We start from the raw sequence: 22,260 nt of genomic DNA on the forward strand, positions 1-22,260 counted from the left end.
GAATACTGAGATCCTTTTCAGAACTGAATACTAATTTAATGGGAAATGTTCCCACTTTAAAATCGTGTCTGAGGACCTACTGATAACACATGACTAGAGAATGCACTAACTCAGGTTTCCCCCACTATTCAAAATTAGAGCATCCCAATGAAACCGTTCATAAACCAAAATGGAGCAGAGCCAAGAAACAAGTACCATTTCATAAAGGCGAAAATCCTCTTCTGGTTTCTTTCAGTTACCGAAAGCAGGCACTAATACATGTCTTTCGGAAAAGCAAAGTGGCATAATGAGAAGTTTCAGGGAGCAGGGGAAACCTATATTCTGGAGAAGCCTTCCCACCAGGCTGTGATTTTTTTTTTTTTTAAAGGACTATTTATTTTTTTTTAGAGAGAGAGAAAGAGCGTGAGCAGGGGGAGGGGCAGAGGGGTGGAGAGACAGAGAAGCAGACTCCCCACTGAGCACAGAGGCAAAGCAGGGCTCCATCTCACTCCTGAGGTCATGACCTGAGCCGAAACCAGGAGTGGGTCGCTCAACTGACTGAGCCACCAGGCACCCACTGTGATATTTTATTTGTGGGAAAAAACGTGGATTTCAAATGCCAGCCTTATCCTAGAGCATGTTACTGCCTTCTCAGGTCATTCCTTCCTTAGCAAATACTGGCGGTGCCTTCTGCAACTCTCAGACCACACGAGGGGCTGGAGGTACAGCAGTCAGCAGGACAGACGGACACACCCACTTTCATGAGGCTTGTAGTCTCTTTGGGCAGAGACAGTTGCACAAGCAGTCAAGAAGTGTGAAAAGTGATCAGAGGGAGGGGTCCCAGTACTGGAGGAGGATCTAAGAGCACCTAGCTTGGTTTTGATTAGGGGGGAATAGTAGGGTAGAAAGGTGGGGTCAGGGCTGCTGAGGTCACGGTTATTTGGAGGATTCCACAGGGGGTAACACAGATGGGAGGCATCTGGGGCACATAATAGGCACTCAGTAAATATTAATGCTCTCCACATCTCCCCTCTTCCTTTGTAATTTCAAGACCCAGTATTCTTTTTTTTTTTTTTAAGATTTTATTTATTTATTTGAGAGACAGAGAATGAGAGACAGAGAGCATGAGAGGGAGGAGGGTCAGAGGGAGAAGCAGACTCCCTGCCGAGCAGGGAGCCCGATGCGGGACTCGATCCAGGGACTCCAGGATCATGACCTGAGCCGAAGGCAGTCACTTAACCAACTGAGCCACCCAGGCGCCCTCAAGACCCAGTATTCTAATATAAAAAGACTATAAATCTCTGGGAACCCTCCTACACTGTTGGTGGGAATGCAAGCTGGTGTAGCCACTCTGGAATACAGTATGGAGGTTCCTCAAAAAGTTGAAAATAGAACTACCATACGATCCCACAATTGCACTACTGGGTATTTACCCCAAAGATACAAATGTAGGGATCCAAAGGGGTACATGCACCCTGATGTTTATGGCAGCAATGTCCACAATAGCCAAACTGTGGAAAGAGCCAAGATGTCCATCAACAGATGAATGGATAAAGAAGAAGTGGTATATATATATATATACAATGGAATATTATGCAGCCATCAAAAGGAATGAAATCTTGCCATTTGCAACGACGTGGATGGAACTGGAGGGTATTATGCTGAGCGAAATAAGTCAATCAGAGAAAGACATGTATCATATGACCTCACTGATATGAGGAATTCTTAATCTCAGGAAACAAACTGAGGGTTGCTGGAGTGGTGGGGGGTGGGAGGGATGGGGTGGCTGGGTGATAGACACTGGGGAGGGTATGTGCTATGGTGAGCGCTGTGAATTGTGTAAGACTGTTGAATCACAGATCTGTACCTCTGAAACAAATAATACATTATATGTTTAAAAAGAAGAAGAAGAAGATATCAGGAGGGGAAGAATGAGGGGGGGAAATTGGAGGGGGAGACGAACCACGAAAGATGATGGACTCTGAAAAACAAACTGAAGGTTCTAGAGAAGAGGGGGGTGGGGGAGAAAAAAAAGACTATAAATCTAATGCAGTAGCAATTTTTAAAAATTGAGTTCTTTTCCCATTTGCTCATTGCCAAATTAAACTTTTATTATCTTTATCCTGCGATCGTTGCAAACTGGGCTTTATCATGGACACTGCAATAAAGAGATGTACTGAAGGAATTATATATTCAAACTTCTAAATTTCCTTTAGCATTTGTTGCTAGAAGCCAGAAACTACTTGAAGTAACCAGAAGAGTTAAATTTATACCTAAATGGTGGAACATTGACATTAAGATGGGTAAAGAGAGAAGCTGATGCTTTTCAGAGCCAGACTCAAAGGGTGTGTTGGCTGGGGCAGCCCGAGCTGGGAGCCCATGAACTTGGTCCTCAGAATCATGCAAGTTTATATATTCAGTTGAGTTCATTTAGAAATAATCAGGCCTCAGGGAGGTGATTCATATTAACTAAATGAATAATATCTACACACCAAAATCACCATTTATCATTTTACAAGAGATGATAGGCTTAGGCCTTGGAAGCAATGACCAGTAAACATCACACGGTCTTCCCCAATTGGTAGTTCTACCCAGAGAGCCAAAGTACCTGTTAGCAATGCTCAGCTGTAGCAGGGAATTGGCATCACGAGGGGCTTCTGTTGAGTGGGTACATACTCGTAGCTTATAGTTGGCATCCATTAATTAAATCCTTCTAGTGTCACCTCTGGTGTTACTATCAGCTTCCCCATTAAGGAAGTATTTTAGCCTCTACGGCTTGTCCTGTTCACTGGAATCGCTTTATCCCTTTGTTGTCAGTACCTACAGGTCAAGACAGGTTCATAACTGGTTCGATTAAAATTTCTCTTCGTTTCATTTTTTAAATGCCGTGACTTTTGGTGTTTTGGTTTTTTAAGTGTGATTTGGGGATGCCATTACATTATTTTTTGTCAGTAGCGCAGTGGGGGACTTTCTGGGAAGTTTCCGCGGATATAACAATATGGCTTTTGATGTTAACTTGTCAAATTAATTAATAATGGAGTTTATCTGATTTGGAACCTAGAGACTCTTCTCCCCTGGCTTTAATTAAATGCACCCAAAATAGTGGCAGTGTGGGACCCAATATGGGGGCAGTGGTGAAGCGGCTTTCCCTTATTCCTGCCTGAGCCTAAAGCAGGGAGCCAAGGCAGCCCCCTGGCTTTTAGTGTTGCTAAAAGGAACTGAGATATAATGGTAGTACAGTAGCTTCAGACTACCCTTGGCTTGCTTTAAAGATTGCTTAATTTAGCGGTATCATTAGGTTCACATCCGATTTCTTTGCCTCCTTTCTTTTCACTGGACAGGTGAAGATTGCCACGCAGAAGCATGGCGGGACTGTGGGCCTGCTCACGTACCCGGTGCTCCAGGCAGCCGACATCCTGTTGTACAAGTAAGGAACAGAGTGCACCCCTGGTCTTAGGCATACTGACAAGAGAGTGTTTGAGCCTATCCCAGGAAGATTTGGCTCACGGGGAAGGGGGATATGGAAAGGATTGTGCGAATCAGTGTGCCTCTATTCCCAGTAATAGGTACAACATGATAGAAGTTATGTTTTACTGTGAAACTAGTAACAGGGCTAACACTTACACAGCACTTACTATGTGTTGGAAACTGTTATAAGTGCCTGGCAGACATTCACCCAGTTAATCTTCACAACCACCTTGTGAAAGTTGCACGACTATCATCCCCATTTTATAGGTGAGGAAATTAAGGCACGGAGTGCTTAGTCCCTTGCCCAAAGTCATGTAGCTAGCAAAGCTTGGACCCAGGATTTGAGCGTAGAAAGTTTGGGTAAAGGGTTGTTGTGCTCTTAACCACTATGTAATATATACTTCCCTGGTAATAATTAAGCTTCAAGAGTTTTCAGTGTTGATTTCTCATACAATCTAGATGCTAAAGCAATGCTGTGTAATAGAACTTGCCTGCAATTATGGAAATGAATCTGTGCTTTCCAAGACCTTAGCTGCTAGCCACAGGACATGTTGACAGAAGAACTGAATTTTAAATTTTATTTAATTTTAGTAATTTAAATGGAAATAGCCACCTATGTCTGGTGGCTACTGTATTAGATCAGCAGTTGAGAGCCAGTTTTTCAACACGTTGTAGGGTACCCTACTTTTCCTGGACCCATAATCCCTCTAGTCAGTCAATGCTGTCCTTTACAGGCCCCAAACCCTATAACCAGAGGATGCTGAGGCCTGCCCTCTCTGTACTTCTGACCCCATCCCTCTCCCAGTCCTTGCCTGCCATCCCCACATCACCTCCCTGGCCCCCCATTTGGCCTTCTAGAGATAAAGCTTCCCAATCAGCGTGCACGCATAGCCAAGCCTTGCTTCTGAGGAAAAGGAGAAACTCTGTCAATCGGTTTTTCCCCTAAAGTCTTGACCCTGCAAAAGTGATTCTTCCCTAGGAAAACTAGAATTCTTTGCATGTAAATACGATAATAGCATGGAGATGACAGTATATGCACCTTGTAGCATGACCCCAGAGCCCTTGTGCCATTATGATGGAAACAGCTAGAAGAATAGCTGCTTAGCTTCACAAATCAGGAATGTCCTTTAATACATGCAGGCTATCTTTAACTCTGATTAAAACATATATGTAAGGATTGTGTGTTGTTTGTTGTATTAATTTGAATGCTGGATTCCTAACAGCATTTATTACTTATAGTAAGTAACTTTTGGCTTATCCTGGGAAATCTACAACACTTTCCTCCAGGAGTAGCAAATGAAAGTCTAATAAAGGTCTAATACATTTCCCAACAAAGTAGTGTGTTTTCTCACCTGTAAAATGGGAATACTAATTATCCTGCACAGGATTAGTCAAAGATTAAAATGAAATATGGGCCAGGCAGTGCTGTGACTGGGAGCTGTCGTGATGATTGTCTCTAATGATCATAGTCTTCTGTCAAATTTCACTTTCAACGGGGACTTTTTTTTTTAATTTTTTAAAACTTTTAAATTTTTTTTTTTTTTTTAAGAAAGAGAGAGGGGTGGGGGCAGGGGCAGAGGGAGAGGAAGAGAGGGAATCTTAAGCAGGCTCCACACCCAGTGTGAAACCTGACACGGGGCTCGACTTCATGACCCTGAGGTCATGACCTGAGCCGAAATAAGAGTCGGACGCTTAACTGACTGAGCCACCCAGGCACCCTGGGGGACTTCTTTATAGAAGCAAAGGCTGAGGTTTGTAAGCACCAGGATATGGAAGCATACGAGCACGGTAGATTTCCTTAACAGTTCAAGAGCTGTCGTAGGAGAGTCCTCTAAGCTCAGAGCTGTGAAAAAGAGTAAACTTGAGCAAGAGTGATTGTCCCCTTTGTGATACCATGGAGCACAGAGTGGGGAGGAACTTTGCTGAGGCTCTGCTTCAGTTCCCTAGCTTTATAAACACAGCCCAGTGAGGGTAAGCAATTTACCCAAAGCTGCACAGCCATTCAGTGGACAGTGGCACATCTGAGCCTGGTTATGGTCTCCTGAGGCCTGGTGCTGACCTTCCTTAAGGAGCCAGTAGTTATGTTCAGGGGCGAGATCATCACGTAAACAACCAGGGCAATACAAGACCATACATACTAAAGTGATGATGAATTAATTTTTAACCCATTGCCCAAAATACAATTAGCAGAATGATAAAATCCTACAGTTTCTTTCATCTATAAAGTAGGGGCAAATGAGACATAGCTCAAGGGGTTATTAAATAACTTATGTATGAATTGTTACCACCTAGCATATGCTCAGTACAAACAACAAGCAACATTTTAAAAGGTTGACATTGGCAAAAAGTAGCTCCAGATCCCCAAATCTGACACATACTCTACCTGTTTTCAAGCCAGGCCTGAGGTTGTGAATGTCTTCTTCTCTTACAGAAAGCAGTAATTATTTCAGATGTGGCTGGTAAACTCAAGCTTTCGGCAGCTTCCTGTCTCTCTCTGCCCTGACATCAGCAGGTTCTCACAGTTGGTTAATGCTTCCAAGGATAAGTTACCCCCCAGGTAACTTCCAGCCTCAGTTACCCTCCAGCCAACTCCTGGGAAGCAAAGAAATTCCCATACTATAAATATTCCTTCTTTAACTCTTACTGATCCATTTGGTGGTTAGCATATATACTATGCCATGAAATGAAATACCATGAAATACCATGAATGCCATGAAATACCTTTCTTTTTCCTATTTTCTGAAAGGAGGACTATGGTAGCAGATCGTTATGTATTTCCATCAGGTTTCTGATATTTTACATATAATTGATTAAACAGAGAAAAGTATTTAAAGTATTAAAACCAGGTAATTACCTACGTTCAAGACGACTGCCTCCCACCTTAGCCTAGCAACTAGTCTACCTGCAATGCCATAATTAGATCCTGGGCATGGGACGGAAAACTGCATGCTCCTTTGCTTAAGAGAAAGCCCTACATTTGGTCTCAGGCCAGACCTCCTGCCTCTGGCCACACATGCTCCAGCTCGTCGGCTCTGGGCCTTTGGGCTCTTTTCTTCTGCCCTCCTCCTTCAGACTGGCCCTGTGGGTGCCGTTGCCACACACACGTATCCCACATTTCCTGGGCATGTGTGTCATTTGGACCCCTCCAAAGCATGCAAACAAGTACAGTAAAATCAGTTCTGGTTTACTGCAGCATTTTAACGTACATTTCTCATCTGTTTCATTATGCTTCCTCCAAGCTTAGAAATGCCTAACTGCTTCCTAATATGGAGCAGCGGCAGGACTCAAGCCCAGGTCTGATTTTTAGCCTGTACTGTTGTTTTCCCTGTAACATAGCTCAAGCACTTGGGGTATTCTTTGTTTGGTTTTATTTCAGATAAGCCTGGATTTTGAAACCGGTCATAGCCAGAATGTCTATGAATATTTATGTCATAAATATAGATAGATAGTTACAAACAAGCAAGTTAGATGGATTCAAAAAACATTTGTATCTTCTCCCTCGAGCAAATTCTATGTGGCCTCTTCACGAAATGTTGATGCGGAGCGTGTGTAGCTTTCGTGTTTGCTTTTGTCAAAATCAGCATTGGAATAAGTGGGACATGGTGGGCCAGAGAATAGACATGAGGGGAGGGAATGAAAGGGGGGCCTTCCAGATAAGTGTATGAAAGATTTATTTCATTGTTTTGGTAGAACTTGGTATGAAACCCAGGAATGGAAAGCTGAGACCATCTTAAGTTTGAGAGTATCATAAAATAGCAGATATTTGAAGAGAAGACAAAATACTCAACAAAGCATTTGCTCCAAGTTTTTATTTTGTGTCTGTATTCTTTTTCTGAATATCCAATTTCAAATAACTGGCTATATATTAAGTAAATGTTTCTCCCTTTCTTTCTCTCTCTCTCTCCACACACACACACACACACACAGTTTTTATTAACATGCAGCAAATACATGTTAAGTACCTGCAATGCTGCTAATCCAGAGAAAGGCATTCTGCATGGACTTGAGTGAAGGGAAGGAAGGAATTAACATGAGGTGAGCATTCATTGTCAGGTGTTACACACACGTTATCTATTCAGATTCTCAGAGCAGCTCTGCAAGATAGGAAAGGATAGTATCCCCAGTTTACAGATAAAGAAAGGAAGTTTTAGAGAGTTACTACTAAGTCTGCTCAAACAGAGATGAGAGCGATTACCTGGGCTAACCAGTGTCTCTTTTCGAGAACACAAACGGAGAACTATGGGAAGGGGATAAGATGATAGTGAAAGCAAAAGCTGACATGACATAAGAAAATGAGCTGTGAGTAAGCAGAACCAAAGCCAACCAAAAACAAAGCATAGAGAGTATGATGACTGGTCAGAAGCTTCACACTTGGTAATTCCAGAGAAGAGGTGAGTCGACCGTAACGTCTGAGGATCAGATCACTGCCCTTGAGGACAATCGAGATAATTCATTCCTAAAACTGCTTTGGAGACCTCCGGTTCTTGAATTACATCCTTTCTCTGTGAGGCCAGACTGCCCCGAATTTTTATGAGATCCTGAAGCCTGCCAGCCAAACTTCATTCCAGCCATCCATATACTCACCCACAACTGCCAAGCAGTAGTGTGTCTTCTCTTTCTCTTTCACTTTCCAGCTCTGGGGCAAGTGCGTATGGTAAACCGGAAGCCTATGGACATGTAGTTTCCAGGCCGCAAGCCCCTGGAAATCGACAAATAGCATAGAAGGGAGAGGGTGGTGCTGAGATGACTGCAGATTATCCAAGACACCCTCCTGAAAGCATTGGGAAGCTCTTTGTGATTTTCAGGACAGAGTGAGATGATCTGATGTATACGTTTAGAAATGAACTGATTAAAATATAGAGAATGACCTGCAGGGGGACAAGAGCACCTGGGGCAGTCTATTCAGAGGCTCTTTCACTAGTCTGTTTGGACCATGACAGTGTCAGTGAAGATAAAGGCAGTAGGCAAATGTAGGAGACTTTAGGAGATAAAATGGATAGAGTTTCATAATGGATTGGATGGGTATGAGAAGGAGGTCTCAGCTGACCCCACATTTCTGACTTAGGCGGTTGGATTGATGGTGTTGCCATTCATGGAGATCGGGAACACTGAAAGAGGACTAGGCAGAATTTATAGCTTCGTGTGGTGTTTTCTCTCCTCCTGGAGGCTGTAACTCCCTAGAGGGTAAAAACCTTCACTGTATCTCTCACAGGGCCCAGCACCAAGCCATGCACATCATAGGTGTTCAGGAAATAATTCCTAAATTAGAGAGTCATTACGGCATATCCAACAAGCTCTTGGTGATCGGGAGTTCATCCTTCACGAAACGAGAAACAGCGCCAAACTCCACCCCACCCAGGCTGCTTAAAGGCAGCAGCACTGAAAACTCACAAACACAGCCAAAGTAGGAAAAAAAATAATAATAAGAGACCTAATCTCTGTGAGCAGATATATGTAGGCAGTGATTATTCATCTGGACTCTAATTCTGCCGGAGGGTGGGGTGGATCCCAAGTAAACGTGAATATGACAAGGAACAGAGTGGAAGAAAAAAAGGAGTTAGTCACCAAAGAAGATCAGACGCATTAAGTGACAGAAGTTATAACAATCAAAATTATGAAAAGCTTTTGTTTTATGTTGTGTCCAAAGAAGAAGCACAGTCAGGATAAGAAAAAAAAAAAAGAAAGAAAGAAAAGAAAAGAAAAAAGATAAGAAGAGGGAAAAAAGAAAGAAAAAGAAAGAAAGGGAAAAGGAGAGAAAAGAAAAGAAATGGGGAAAAAGAGAAGGCATTAATATGGATATCATTACGTAGGGTATAAATTTTAAAAGAGCAGCTCTAAATTATTTGAAGTGCAAGGAAGACAATGAGGAGAAAGGTTGAAAATGTGAAGGGAATAAGCCCCATAAGTGAGCAGAATCAAAGACAGGCTGAATTCACGTAAAGTGTAAACTCAATGGATGAGAAGTAGGAGCCAAGATAAATTATAGGAGGTGAAAACAGCAGTAGGAGCAGAGGGAGGAAAGACTAGAAACAAACAAACTAAAATCAGATGAAAAAGCCAAGTGGAGCAATAGGACCAGGTGAAAAAAATTAAAATTTTTTAATCCCCCCTTTTTTTTAAAAAAAAAGCAAAAGCTCACAGAATTGTAAGAAAAGAGGCAAGGATCTCACAGAAAGCAAAGACACATGCAGAGTCATTATGAAAACTAAATGTGTTTTCTGTTTAGTTTGGTTGCTTTGTGGATCTGGAACCATTTTGACATGTGGAAATATTCATTTTGATGTGCCTAAAGTGTATTGATTATGGTAATTGTTTTCTCTGTGTTAGCTGCAGTCCATTGTGATTTCCTACGGGCTACTGTAATTGCTTTTTAACCTGCCCTGTTAGTTAATTTGGTGTGGGGGAGTCGGAGTGACCGCTGCACCTCAGCCTCACTGGAGTCACAAGGCAGGAGTAACAGAGTCCAGTCAAAGAGGGGAGACTTAGAAAGGTGGGGCTGTGTGCCTGTACCTCGAGAGGAGCGCATGCGGGCTGCTGGGCACTAAGGGAAGCATAAAAAGGAACATTTTGGTTTTGGTTTTACCACTTATGAAGCCAGTGACTTTCTTCTGATCCAGGCTGTGTGGAAGAGAGCAATGGACAAAGCCCTAACGATCATTATGTTGTATTTCCTAAATTCATGTATGACCTTAGAAGAGAAACCACTTCCTGATCTATTGTCATGGTCCCTATGCTTTGGCTTTCTTTTTTTTTTTTTTTTTTTAAGATTTTATTTATTTGAGAGAGAGAGAGAACGAATGCAAGCAGGGGGAGGGGCAGAGGGCGAGGGACAAGCGGACTCCCCACTGAGCAGGGAGCCCGATGCGGGGCTCCATCCCAGGACCCTGAGATTATGACCTGAGCCAGAGTCAGACACTTAACTGACTGAGCCACTCAGGCGCCCCTATGCTTTGCCTTTCCATTCATTATTCTATCTCTGTTTTCCTTAAATTAAAGGGGTTCTCAGAATCCCTATAACACGCTATTAATATTTGGGGACTGCCTAATCAGATCGGTGAACTATCAAATATGTTTCCTATCTGTATCAGGATCGCTGCCCAGATCTGTGACTGTCCCTGAGATTATATGTTAGTATTTATGTTTGTGGTATAAATCACCTATCAAAAAAGGAAAATGATCCTGGTTTGAAGAAAAAGTCACAATGGACCTCACACCGAGGTCCCTGATAGGATCAGTCTTTCACCATTTTGTCCTTCATCAGTTCAGATGTTAATGAATATATATTATATCAATAGCTAGTGTTTATTGAGCTCTGCTGCCAAGTACTATGCTTGGTTATCTCATTTAATCCTCCAAACAATCCTATGAGGTAAGCACCATTATGACCCCCAATTCCAGACAGAGGCTCGGAAAAGTATGAAGCTGGGCTATGGTGACTCCCCTCGTAGGTGGTGGAGCTGTGACAAAAACTCAGGTAGTCTTGACTCCTGAGTCCATGCTGTGATCCTCTATACTGATGACAAACTGATTTCATTATGATTTTTCTCTTGCTATAAAACTATCTAGGTCAGGGCGCTATAAAACTAGGTCAGGGTGCCTGGGTGGCTCAGTTAAGCGTCTGCCTTCGGCTCGGGTCATGATCCCGGGGTCCTGGGATCGAGCCCCGCATTGGGCTCCCTGCTCAACGGGAAGCCTGCTTCTCCCTCTCCCACTCCCCCTGCTTGTGTTCCCTCTCTTGCTGTGTCTCTCTGTCAAATAAATAAATAAAAATAAATAAAAATAAAACTATCTAGGTCATAGTGCCCTCTTCTTCAGATCATTCCCTTATTCAGTAAATATTTACACTTAATCTTAGCCAAAAGGTCAAGAAACAATTACTTAGGGGTGCCTGGATGAGTCAGTCATTAAGTGTCTGCCTTTGGCTCAAGTCATGATCCTTACGCATGCCAGGCAAGTCTAGTAGGGATTAGAAATAGATTGAAAAACAAAACAGACAAGCTCTCAAAAAACTTTTTTTTAAGCAGGAGAGAAAACAACATACAATTAAATAACAAATGAAATAAAATAATTAGATTAGGAATAATACTAGAAAGAAAATAAATAGGATATATGGGAAAGAATAAAAGGGAGGGGCGCCTGGCTGGCTCAGTCAGAAGAGTATGCGATTCTTGATCTTGGGGTTGTGAGTTCAAGCCCCACGTTGGGGGTAGAGATTTCTTAGGAAAAAAAAAGTTCAAAAATAAACGGTGGGGGCACCTGGGTGGCTCAGTGGGTTAAGCGTCTGCCTTCGACTCAGGTCATGATCCTAGGGTCTTGGGATTGAGCCCCACATCGGGCTCCCTGCTTAGCGGGGACCCTGCTTCTTCTCTCTCTGCTGCTCCCCCTGCTTGTGCTCTCTCTTTCTCTCCCTCTCTGTGTCAAATAAATAAATAAAATCTTTAAAAAAAAAAAAAAAGGAAAGAATAAGAGGGAGAAACCAACTTTGGAGAGTATGCTTGGGGAAGGCTTCTCTGAGGAGGTGGTATTTAAGCTTAGACCCAAAATAAAGGAGCCAGGGTGCAGGAGCTATGGGAGGAACATTCTAGTAGACTAGAGGAACGGTGTCTTCAACAGACGCAACTACCAGCCTTGTCTGACCTGTAAGCTCTCCAGGATACATGATTTCACTATCTTTATAGTCTAGCAGTGGGAGAGTCAACAGTTTCTCACCAGTTCATTTCAATGTTCTAGTGTAGTTTAGATGTTCTTTCTTACGTTCAGCAGGAAAAAATTAAAAATTGCTGATACTATTTCTGATCTTATTAACATCTTAGTGCATTTCCTTCAAATCAGTTTTTTAAGCTAGTATCTCTTATTTGCATTCCATGTACAGGCTCTAGGCTACAAGTTTTGCGTGCATTATTATATTCTCTCTTCACACAACTCCAGGAGTACGCAGTTGTTTTAAAATGAAAAAAAAAAAAAAAACAAGCATAAGGAGGTTAAGTAACTTTCCCAGGCACATGAGCTGATCAGTGGCAGAGCAGGAACCTGACCCCAGAACTGCCTGACACGAGTCTCCACTCTAACCACTCTGGCTTCTCCTCGGCGTGAGTGCAGGTTATATGTATTTCCCCCAAAATTTATAGCCTGCTGATTTTGTCTTCTGTTTTTCCGCATCATTAAATATTGACTGTTTTTCTTGATTCCTTGTTTTCTGTCTCTTGCTATATAGATTGAGCGTTCTTTCCTTTTACCTATTCCAGTGATTCGGAAGGTGTGCTTTCTATGTTTAATTCCAGTAATGATCCTCTTTAAACAAAGACCACCCACTGAGAACAAATAGAGGCTATTTATTCAGAGCTTGCTACAGCAAGGGAAACCTCCACCATGCCTTGGCTTTTGTGTTTCACAGAGACCCAAGGCAGGCAGGGGAGCAGAGAGGCTTTGTAGTGGCAAAAAGGAAGATTCGGGTGTGCTCTGATTTGAGGTTGTTACCACAGGGAGGCTGGAGGCTGGCCAGCTAGAAGGGGGCCTCTTACGTGATTAGTTTGGGGAGTATATTTGACTTTCCCTGGCTGGTGCAAACTTGGAGGAAGCTGACACAGTCAGGGCGTTGGCCATCATTAACGGTCTAGACCATTCTGGGCCAGCTGCTACATAGGTTGGAGTTGGCTTCCTGGACTGGCGGCTCCAGAGGTTTGATCAGGTTTTGTGGTCATATCTTATGGGCCATTGTCTGTTTCTCTCTCACTTAGCAGAAATATTGGAGTCTTTTGTTAATAATTCCAAGTAAGTTGCCTATGGGGCGCCTGGGTGGCTCAGTCGTTGAGGGTCAGCCTTCGGCTCAGGTCGTGATCCCAGGGTCCTGGGATTGAGCCCCGCGTTGGGCTCCCTGCTCAGCAGGAGGCCTGCTTCTCCCTCTCCCACTCCCCCTGCTTGTGTTCCCACTCTTGCTATCTCTGTCAAATAAATAAATAAAGTTTAAAAAAAAAAAAGAAAGAAAGAAAGTTGCCTATGATAGAAATCCTATGATTTACCCAAAGTCACACAAAATGAGAGTGTCAGTCAGGATTTAAAGCTGGCCTATCCCCAAAGCCTGCACTCTTAAATGAGTGCTATACTGAACCCCCCCTCCACACACACACACATATAGCCCAACTACATGAGTATTTGAGGGGCTATATGAAAACATAACTAATGTTCAGAGATATTTTTTAATAAATAAAATGTGTTACTTCCATGCAAAAGAAATGTCAGAGTTGCTTTCAAACCTATTGCTTATTCTAAATTTCAAAACATTTATCAGCATTTCTTAGGACATATATACAGAATTATTTTATGACACAAACAAATATTAGTCTCATTAACTAACAATCATAACTTGCTTTTGGTCAGAAAGTACTGAATGTCTCCACAGGACTTTTGGGTTATTGTAAAAGATAATTTTTTTCACTTGAATCAAAATTTCCCCCTATGTGAATATTCAAAAGAATCTGCTACAAAATCATATAAATTACTTATGGTTCTGTAACTATAGTACAGGAATGTTCTTATGCAGCTATTAAAAAATTCTATTAATGAAGACCACATAGAAACATGGGAAATATCAACTATGTTAACATAAAAGATGGTGTGCATATTATACTGCAGTTATGTAAAAATATGCATCCACATAGACAAGAACAAAGACTGGAAAGTAATTTGCAAAAAGAAAAATAATTGCAAAATAATGTGGGATCTTTCAGATTTTTTCAAAATGTTCTCCAGTGTTTTACCATATTAAAGTAGCTAGTCTGTGTGCTAGACAGCTTTATTAAGTGGACCAGTAGCCTGTGGACAGTAACTCACAAAGGAAATAAGAAGATCTCTGCCAGTTTTTTGGGAACCACTCCTTAACCACGGGGATAAGAGGTTTTCCTCTCCATAACAAAGGAGAATAATTTTCCTTTCCTGAGGCCATTTTGGAAAGCTGTTATTTTTCCATTCAGAATGTGCAATTATCATGTAAATATTCAAGTTCGCTTTCACAGGAGGAACATCAAACTCTTTTGATCAAAAAATGACAGCAATTTATTACCTGTATTATCAAATGTAAACTCCCCAGCCAAGCATTAAAGACTTAAAATCTCTTCTTTCCCCAGGAATACTTCAGGAGAAAGTTTTCCCTGTTAAGACTTCTCTGTAATGGTTAATTCTTCCCTTGTTTGATATACCTCATCGTGATCCAACACCGCAAATTTTATATGTGGGATTAAAATAACTATAAATAAAGCTGCTCTATTCTAGTATTTTTGTCTCGCATCTTTATTTTTTAATAAAATATTACAGGATAAAATTCAGGTCTAAGATTTACGTGTCAGTGTACTCTCCATGTCTCCTACAACTTGACTTTTTTCATTCAACATTGTTTTTGCGATCTGTCTACATTGTACTGATAGATTTGTTCATTTATTTTAAGTTCCCGGTGGCATATTAATTGTGCTGTGATTGCAGTTTACTGGAAAACGAAGGAGCATATTCTAGAAAGATCTTGTTACTCCCCGTATGACAGGGAGGAAAACCTCTTGCCTGAAGAGCTTTCTGCCATCTTTGATTTGAAGGGTGGGGTGGAGTGGCTTTCAAGTGTGAGCACAGCTCTGAAGTAAAAAGCATCTGCTCAAGGCTAGGATAATGTGTGCTGACTGGGTGAGGGGACGAGGAGTGGTTTTAAAATACAGTTATGCTTAGAGCATATGCTCTTTAGGATGCCATTCCTCCCTCCCAGCAAGATCCTGTCACACTGGTGTTGATGGCTGTATTCTTCTACTATGGAAGAAACAGAACTAGAGTAGACAAATGTCTCTTTGGCATTTGTCCGATACATAAAGACTTGGGTCTCAACATTCCCCTCTGGAGTTGGTGAACATTTGTTGAACACCAACAGTGAAATAGGCACAGGAAATGCAGCTGCTTGCAATATCATTTCAGGATAAGCAGGAGCCTTGCTGAGTTTTTCTGTCTTTTATTAAAGGTCCACACACGTTCCTGTCGGGGAGGATCAAGTCCAGCACATGGAGCTCGTTCAGGATCTAGCACGAGAGTTTAACAAGAAGTATGGGGAGTTCTTCCCGGTGCCCAGGTCCATTCTAAGTAAGTAACAGACACATGACTGTTAGATCAGGCCTGGTTTCCAAGACAGGATTGGATAATGGACTGAGGCTTGGAATTTCCTTGGGACAGGCTTCAGGATTTGGAACTAGAATCCCCATCTTTTTCTGTCCTGTGGGATGGGCAGACCTCATTAGATTATTGAATAAAATAGCCAAAAAAGTTTGAAAAACATGGGAAACACTAAAAATGAAAAATAATCAAATTCATTAAATTATGTAATACATATATATATACACATATTTGGTAAATTATATAATACTTTATATTGAAAAGTATATGTGGGAAAGACTAAAAATGAAAAATAATCATTTTCATTATAAAGCACTATATAATTTACCAATTATATATATTTAATAAATTATATCATACATTATATTGAATAGATATTAATAAATTAATGTATTAACATTATTATATATTAATATAGTAACATATTTAATACTTTATAAGGAATTATATATAATACGTACATATATCCTTCCCTATTTTATGGATGGGGAAACTAAGGCTTGGCAAGGAGTTTTGCATCCAAGTCATATTTCGAGCTAGTGACAAAGCTCTTCTGATTCCAAAGCCATTGGGCCCTGCCTTCCCTATTCACAAGAAAACAAAGCCATAAGAAGGAGAACTGCTGAATCATCAGCTAGATAAAACTAGAGGGAATTGATCATTCTCACACTCTCCTTTCTTAAATGCACATTGATGGAATGTATAATCCCCCCACTGGATCTGAAACCCCACCAGCAGCTGTGAGGCTATGCTAGTTTGGAATCTTGAGGAAAGAAGCTGTGCCTCTCTATAACATTTTGGTAGTGATGTAGATTTGTGGCAGGGGCAGAGATCACTGAGCCCAAGCTCTGTCCATCTTTATTAAGCTGACAGCATTTTATAGAGTATAACATGGACCCAGTATCAGTTCAGAAGCATAAGGCAGGTATAAATTTCTAAGCTATTCCAGTGGTTCACACAAACAAAAAACGGGCCTACCATGCATTGAAATCAAGCTTCCTTTAGCAATAAGTAATATTTTAATGTTTTTGCCTGTTATTAAATTTACCTATTTCAAATTGATGTGTTTCTGCAATAGCCATAACATAGGCAATTATTAATAACACTGGTTTATAAAGCACAGCTTAACATCTTGATTCTATCAGAGCAATAACCAAGTCATTCGTGTGTGTGTGTGTGTGTGTGTGTGTGTGTGTTGGTATATACTGATATTGATATAACTGTGGTAAAGAAATGAAAGGATTGCCACAGATTGTTAAAATTTGTTGGGGGCAGGAAGGGCAGTGGTTATGGGCAGAGGGGGATTAACTAATAGGGATGAGCAGAGAGGAAAAGAGAGAAGGAGAGGAAAGAAATAGACCAGACTTTTTAAAAGGGTATGCACGGCAAAGCAGTATGATTGATACAATTTCATTTGTCTAAGATTATACATTTTATGTGTATATATGCATTAAAAGATGCATGAAAATATCAACCAAATGTTAACAGTTTTATTACGTTTCAGGTGATCTTTATTTTCATGCTTATATAAATGGCTTGAATTTTTCACAATGGGTATTCGCTATTTTTATAATCAGATAAAAATAATAAGGTCATATGGTAAGAAACAACAGGTGTAGGCGAGGATGAGAAAAAGGAACCCTCGTGCACTGTTGGTGGGAACGTAAACTGATGCAGCCACTGAGGAAAACAGGATGGAGGGTCCTCAAAAAGTTAAAAATAGAACTACCCTATGATCCAGTAATTCCACTATTGGGTACTTACCCAAAGAAAATGAAAACACGGGCGCCTGGGTGGCTCAGTCGTTAAGCGTCTGCCTTCGGCTCAGGTCATGATCCCAGGGTCCTGGGATCGAGCCCCACGTCTGGCTCCCTGCTCTGCGGGAAGCCTGCTTCTCCCTCCCCCACTCCCCCTGCTTGTGTTCCTTCTCTCGCTGTGTCTCTCTGTCAAATAAATAAATAAAATCTTTAAAAAAAAAAAAAAAAAAAAGAAAATGAAAACACTGACTCAAAAATATATATGCACCCCTATGTTTATTGCAGCATTATTTACAATAGCCAAGATATGGAAGCAACCTAAGTGTCCATCATTAGGTGATGGATAAGGGAGATGTGGTATTTATACACATGCTGAACCATAAAAAAGGACGAGATTGTGCCATTTGAGACAACATGGGTGGACCTAGATGGTATAATGCTAAGTGAGGTGAGTCAGACTGAGAAAGACAAATACCGTATCTCCTTCATAAGCGGAATCTTAAAAAAAAAAAAAAGAATAAACAAACAAAAAGCAGAATCAGACCTATAACCACAGAGAACAAACTGATGGTTGCCAGAGGGGAAGAAGGGGGATAGACAAGATGGGTGAAGGGGAGAGGAAAGTACAAGCTTCCAGTTACGAATGAATAAGTCACAGGAATAAAAGGCACAGCATAAGGAATAGAGTCAGTTATGGTAATAGCGTGTAGGTGACAGATGGTAGGGACACGTGTGGCGAACATAGCGTAATATATCAATTTGTCAAATCACTGTGTTGTACACTGACATTGGGGTAACATGGTGTGTCAGCCCTACTCATTTATAATAATAGTAAAGTCATTTGGTACCCTTGGCACTTTTTAAGATCTAGACACTGACATTCCTGGTGTGATGTTTTCTTATCCTGTTAACTGTCTTCCGGTTTTGGTTTCGGTGTGCGCATGTTGGCATTGTTCCCTAGCATCGCTGAAGAAGGTGAAATCCCTCCGTGATCCTTCTGCCAAAATGTCCAAATCGGACCCTGATAAACTGGCCACAGTCAGGATAACAGACAGCCCGGAGGAGATCGTGCAGAAATTCCGCAAGGCTGTGACGGACTTCACGTCGGAGGTGACCTACGAGCCAGCGCGCCGCCCCGGGGTCTCCAACCTGGTGGCCATTCACGCGGCGGTGGCCGGCCTCCCCGTGGAGGAAGCGCTGCAGCACAGCGCGGGCGTGGACACCGCTCGCTACAAGCTCCTGGTGGCCGACGCCGTGATTCAGAGGTTTGCTCCAATTCAGAGGGAGATTGAAAAACTGAAGACCGACAGGGGCCACTTAGAGAAGGTTCTCCAGGTGGGCTCAGCCAAAGCCAAAGAATTAGCCCATCCCGTGTGCCAGGAGGTGAAGAAATTGGTGGGGTTTCTATAGGAAGCTTCCCTGCGTGGCAGAAAACCTTTTATGTCTTGTGGCCTGTGCACTCCTATTAATAAAGGCAGCTTTCCTCACAAATGAAAAATAATGGCTTGGGGACACCTAATTTTGGTACACATGATTATCGGCTTCATTCGTCAATAAGAATTTGTAACTTTCAGGGGCACCCGGGTGGCTCAGTGGGTTGAGCATCTGCCTTCTGCTCAGGTCATGATCCCAGAGTCCTGGGATCAAGTCCCCCATCCAGCTCTCTGCTCAGTCGGGAGTCTGCTTCTCCCTCTCCATCTGCCTCTTCCCCCTGCTCATGTTCCCTCTCACTCTCAAATAAATAAATAAAATCTTAAAAAAAAAAAAAAGAATTTGTAACTTTCAAATCGAGCAGTGTTCTAAAACCCTTCGGCAAAATGCTGTGGCCAAGAAAGAAAGAAGGCATAACTCTCTGAATCCTCAATTATTTGAGGCACACGCCTTACTCTGAATTTAGGTACCTGAATGTGACTGAGGTGAGCAGTGATTTGGCAAATGAGGGTATCATTTGTCTCTCTCACTGGAGTACATCCTATTACGGGTGCTCATTTTATGTGTCCCAGCCCTTTTAAATGTTTTTGTTTTGTTTTGTTTTGAAGTAATCTCTACGCCCAACGTGGGGCTCAAACTCACCCCCCAGAATTCAAGAGTCACATGCCCCGCTGACTGAGCCAGCCAGGTGTCCCTCTGTCCCAACCCTTTTAAAAAGTAGTATGTAGATTCTTAGACTTATAATCCTTGGGATGCCATTTGGACCAATTTGTATTGAGATCTTATATTAATAAGTTGATTATTAGAGTTCATTTGTCACTAAGATAGTACCTGCCTAAATGTATTTAAGTTGCTTAACTTGTTCCCAATGAAACCACACTGACTGTCCCAGTAAATATTGTTGTGTTTTGTTTAATTCAGAAATACATGATACAATCTTCTGAGAAGGTTGCATTATTTCAACTTGATTGATTCACAAGAACCCAGGTTTCTGGATTCTGTTTGTAGTTAAGTACTTCTTTGCCTTCACTTCTAGTTCAACATCACCAGCCCCCTGGGAAATACACCAGGGGGATTGCCATTTTACCCCCAAGGAAAGCGAGGCTCAGAGAGTGCATTAGCTTGTGCAGGATCACTCAGTAAGAAGCAAGTCCAAGATTAAAACCTTCACTCCTTAAAGAGTAGTGTTTTTTCCATCAGCACAGAACCATGAAAGGCAGGATCTATGAACTCCAAGCATTCTTATTTTGAAGGTGAATACTCGAAATATAAGACCTGAACTGTGGACACTGTTTAAATCAGTAACTCAGCCAATAGCCACCTGCTTTAAATCTGGATTCCGCCAACCTTGATCATGTTTGCTTCTCAGAATCCCCAAGGCAGGTCCAAAGTTCTGTCTCCTATGCTTAAGGCAGAGACACTTCAAAGTATATTCTGCCAGACTACCATAGTAGTGAGTCCTGAGAGATCAGATTTCCCTGATGAGTGGAAGCTTCTCCCCTCTCCTCTACCTCAGCCTTTCTGAGTAATAACGAGTCATTCTAAAACCTAGCTTCTCTGCACTTTCTGAATATGGAAATGACAGTCCTGGCTTACCACACCAGGACCTGTTAGCAAGCTTGATTTTGTAAGAGAAATTGCTTATAAGTTTTTTTGTCAGTGGGTACCGTGATCACCTTTTATACATAAGGGACTAGTATGTTGGACAAAGAATTTTTTTAAAGATTCATTTATTTATTTATTTTGAAGAGAGAGAGAGAGAGCAGGGGGAAGGTCAGAGGGAGAGGGAGAAGGAGAGAATCTCAAGCAGGCTCCCCTCTGAGTGCAGAGCCTGACACAGGGCTCGATCCCATGACCCTGAGATCATGACCTGAGCTGAAATCAAGAGTCCGATGCTTAACTGACTGAGCCACCCAGGTGCCCTGCAAAGAGTTTTTGTTCATGTTTCTTAAGGGGAGGAAGTAGAGTAGTCCTTTTATCAGAACAGATATAAGTACACAAAACACTGCATCCCGGAATCCACCCCAGGTCCAAATCCTTTTTGGGATCTTGGAATGTGGTAGCTATAGTCCTAGAGCCTCTTCGGGCATTTTCCTCCAAGGCTCTTTTTTTTTTTTTCTTTAAAAGAAACCAAAGTATAAATACTGGAAAATAACAAAATTAAAGGTGGATCTATCAAACCAATTGTTTGTATCTGTGTTTTTTTTTTTTAATCCGCTTGCCACACCTTTCATCCACAGAACTAAAGGTGCCATGGAAAGAATCTCTGAGGAGAAAAACTAGGGGACTTGTGATAACTTCCAAGGAGCAAGTGGGTGGGTGGTGACCACCTCACCTCACAGGTGAGGGTGGGCTTGTGACCATCCTGCTCTGGTTACCTTTGCAAGTGACCTGAGGACTCATCAAGTCCAAAATCTGCAGCCATGGCTGAGAGACGTGCCAATGATCTCAGGAAGTTGATAAATGAGCCAAGTTGAGAACCTAGACGTCTTTTCCCTCCTTTCCACCTACCATTTACAGGCCTCAGCACAATCTTTTCATCGAGATGAAGAATCGGAGAGACATCTAACTTGTGGCCCACCTCAAAAGGTGATTTTAATTGTCATTTCCCATATGTTTTGTAGAGAGTTAAAATGATGAAAGATATTTCACATGGCAGTAACAATGGGCAGGTAACTTGGTGTTCTGACAAACCCCATTTCAAACCCAGTTTGACAGACTGTCACTTGGAACACATGGGGGTATCTTGTCCTATGTAGGTACCTCATAAATGTTTCTCAAAATAGTGTCCGAAAATGGGCTAGAGGTTTCTATTAAAGTGTGGGTTGCTTGCTTTTTTCAGAAACCTTAGAGATGCTGATCCTCAAACACTAAATAACACTACTGAGTTGTCACATGTATCAGGCACCCTACCGAATGTCTTAGAACCATGTTTCCCACATGTGGTTCCCTGCCCTGCGGCATGAACACGACTGGGCAACTTCCCTGGCTCTACCCCAGACCTACTGAATCAGAAATGTGGGAGATGAACCCAGCGATCTGTGTTTTAACAACCTTCCAGGTGATTCTGATCATAATTAACTTCGAGAACTACTGCTTTATATGTATTCTCTCATTTAATTCTCAAAACCCAATCCTAGTATCAGTCTTGTATTACTAAGAATGAGACCGAGGCACGGGAGTGCTCAGTACATGCTCACTAGCCTCAGGGACTAATGGCTAGCATGTTGGACAGCGTGGCTAGAGAATATTTCCATCATCACAGAAATGTCCATTGGACACTGCCGGGTGAAAACATTCAGCTTGCTGATTTTGCTTGTGGTAGCTCAAACACATACAGGTCAGATCCTATCAGCACTTGCTCTCTGTGGGGCACTTTGTGTGTTTATATGTGCTATCTCATTTCATATTTCTGTCAGGCTATAACATAGGAACGATTAGTGCTGCTCTTTCAAGTAAATAAACAAGATTCGGCCACTTGCAT

General features: G+C 41.9%; 1 protein-coding gene across 1 annotated transcript in view; it reads left to right on the forward strand.

The window, feature by feature from the left end:
* Positions 1–18,968, forward strand: part of WARS2 (tryptophanyl tRNA synthetase 2, mitochondrial) — a 93,355-nt gene extending 74,387 nt beyond the window's left edge. The window contains exons 4-6 of the mRNA XM_032420554.1: positions 3,321–3,406; positions 15,440–15,558; positions 18,307–18,968. Of these exons, the coding sequence (XP_032276445.1) occupies positions 3,321–3,406; positions 15,440–15,558; positions 18,307–18,755 (654 nt within the window). The 3' untranslated portion in view covers positions 18,756–18,968. The remainder of the gene's footprint in view (positions 1–3,320; positions 3,407–15,439; positions 15,559–18,306) is intronic.
* Positions 18,969–22,260: the final 3,292 nt, after the last annotated feature.

This window comes from Phoca vitulina, unplaced genomic scaffold (assembly GCF_004348235.1).
Source record: "Phoca vitulina isolate PV1807 unplaced genomic scaffold, GSC_HSeal_1.0 scaffold2, whole genome shotgun sequence".
NCBI lineage: Eukaryota > Metazoa > Chordata > Mammalia > Carnivora > Phocidae > Phoca > Phoca vitulina.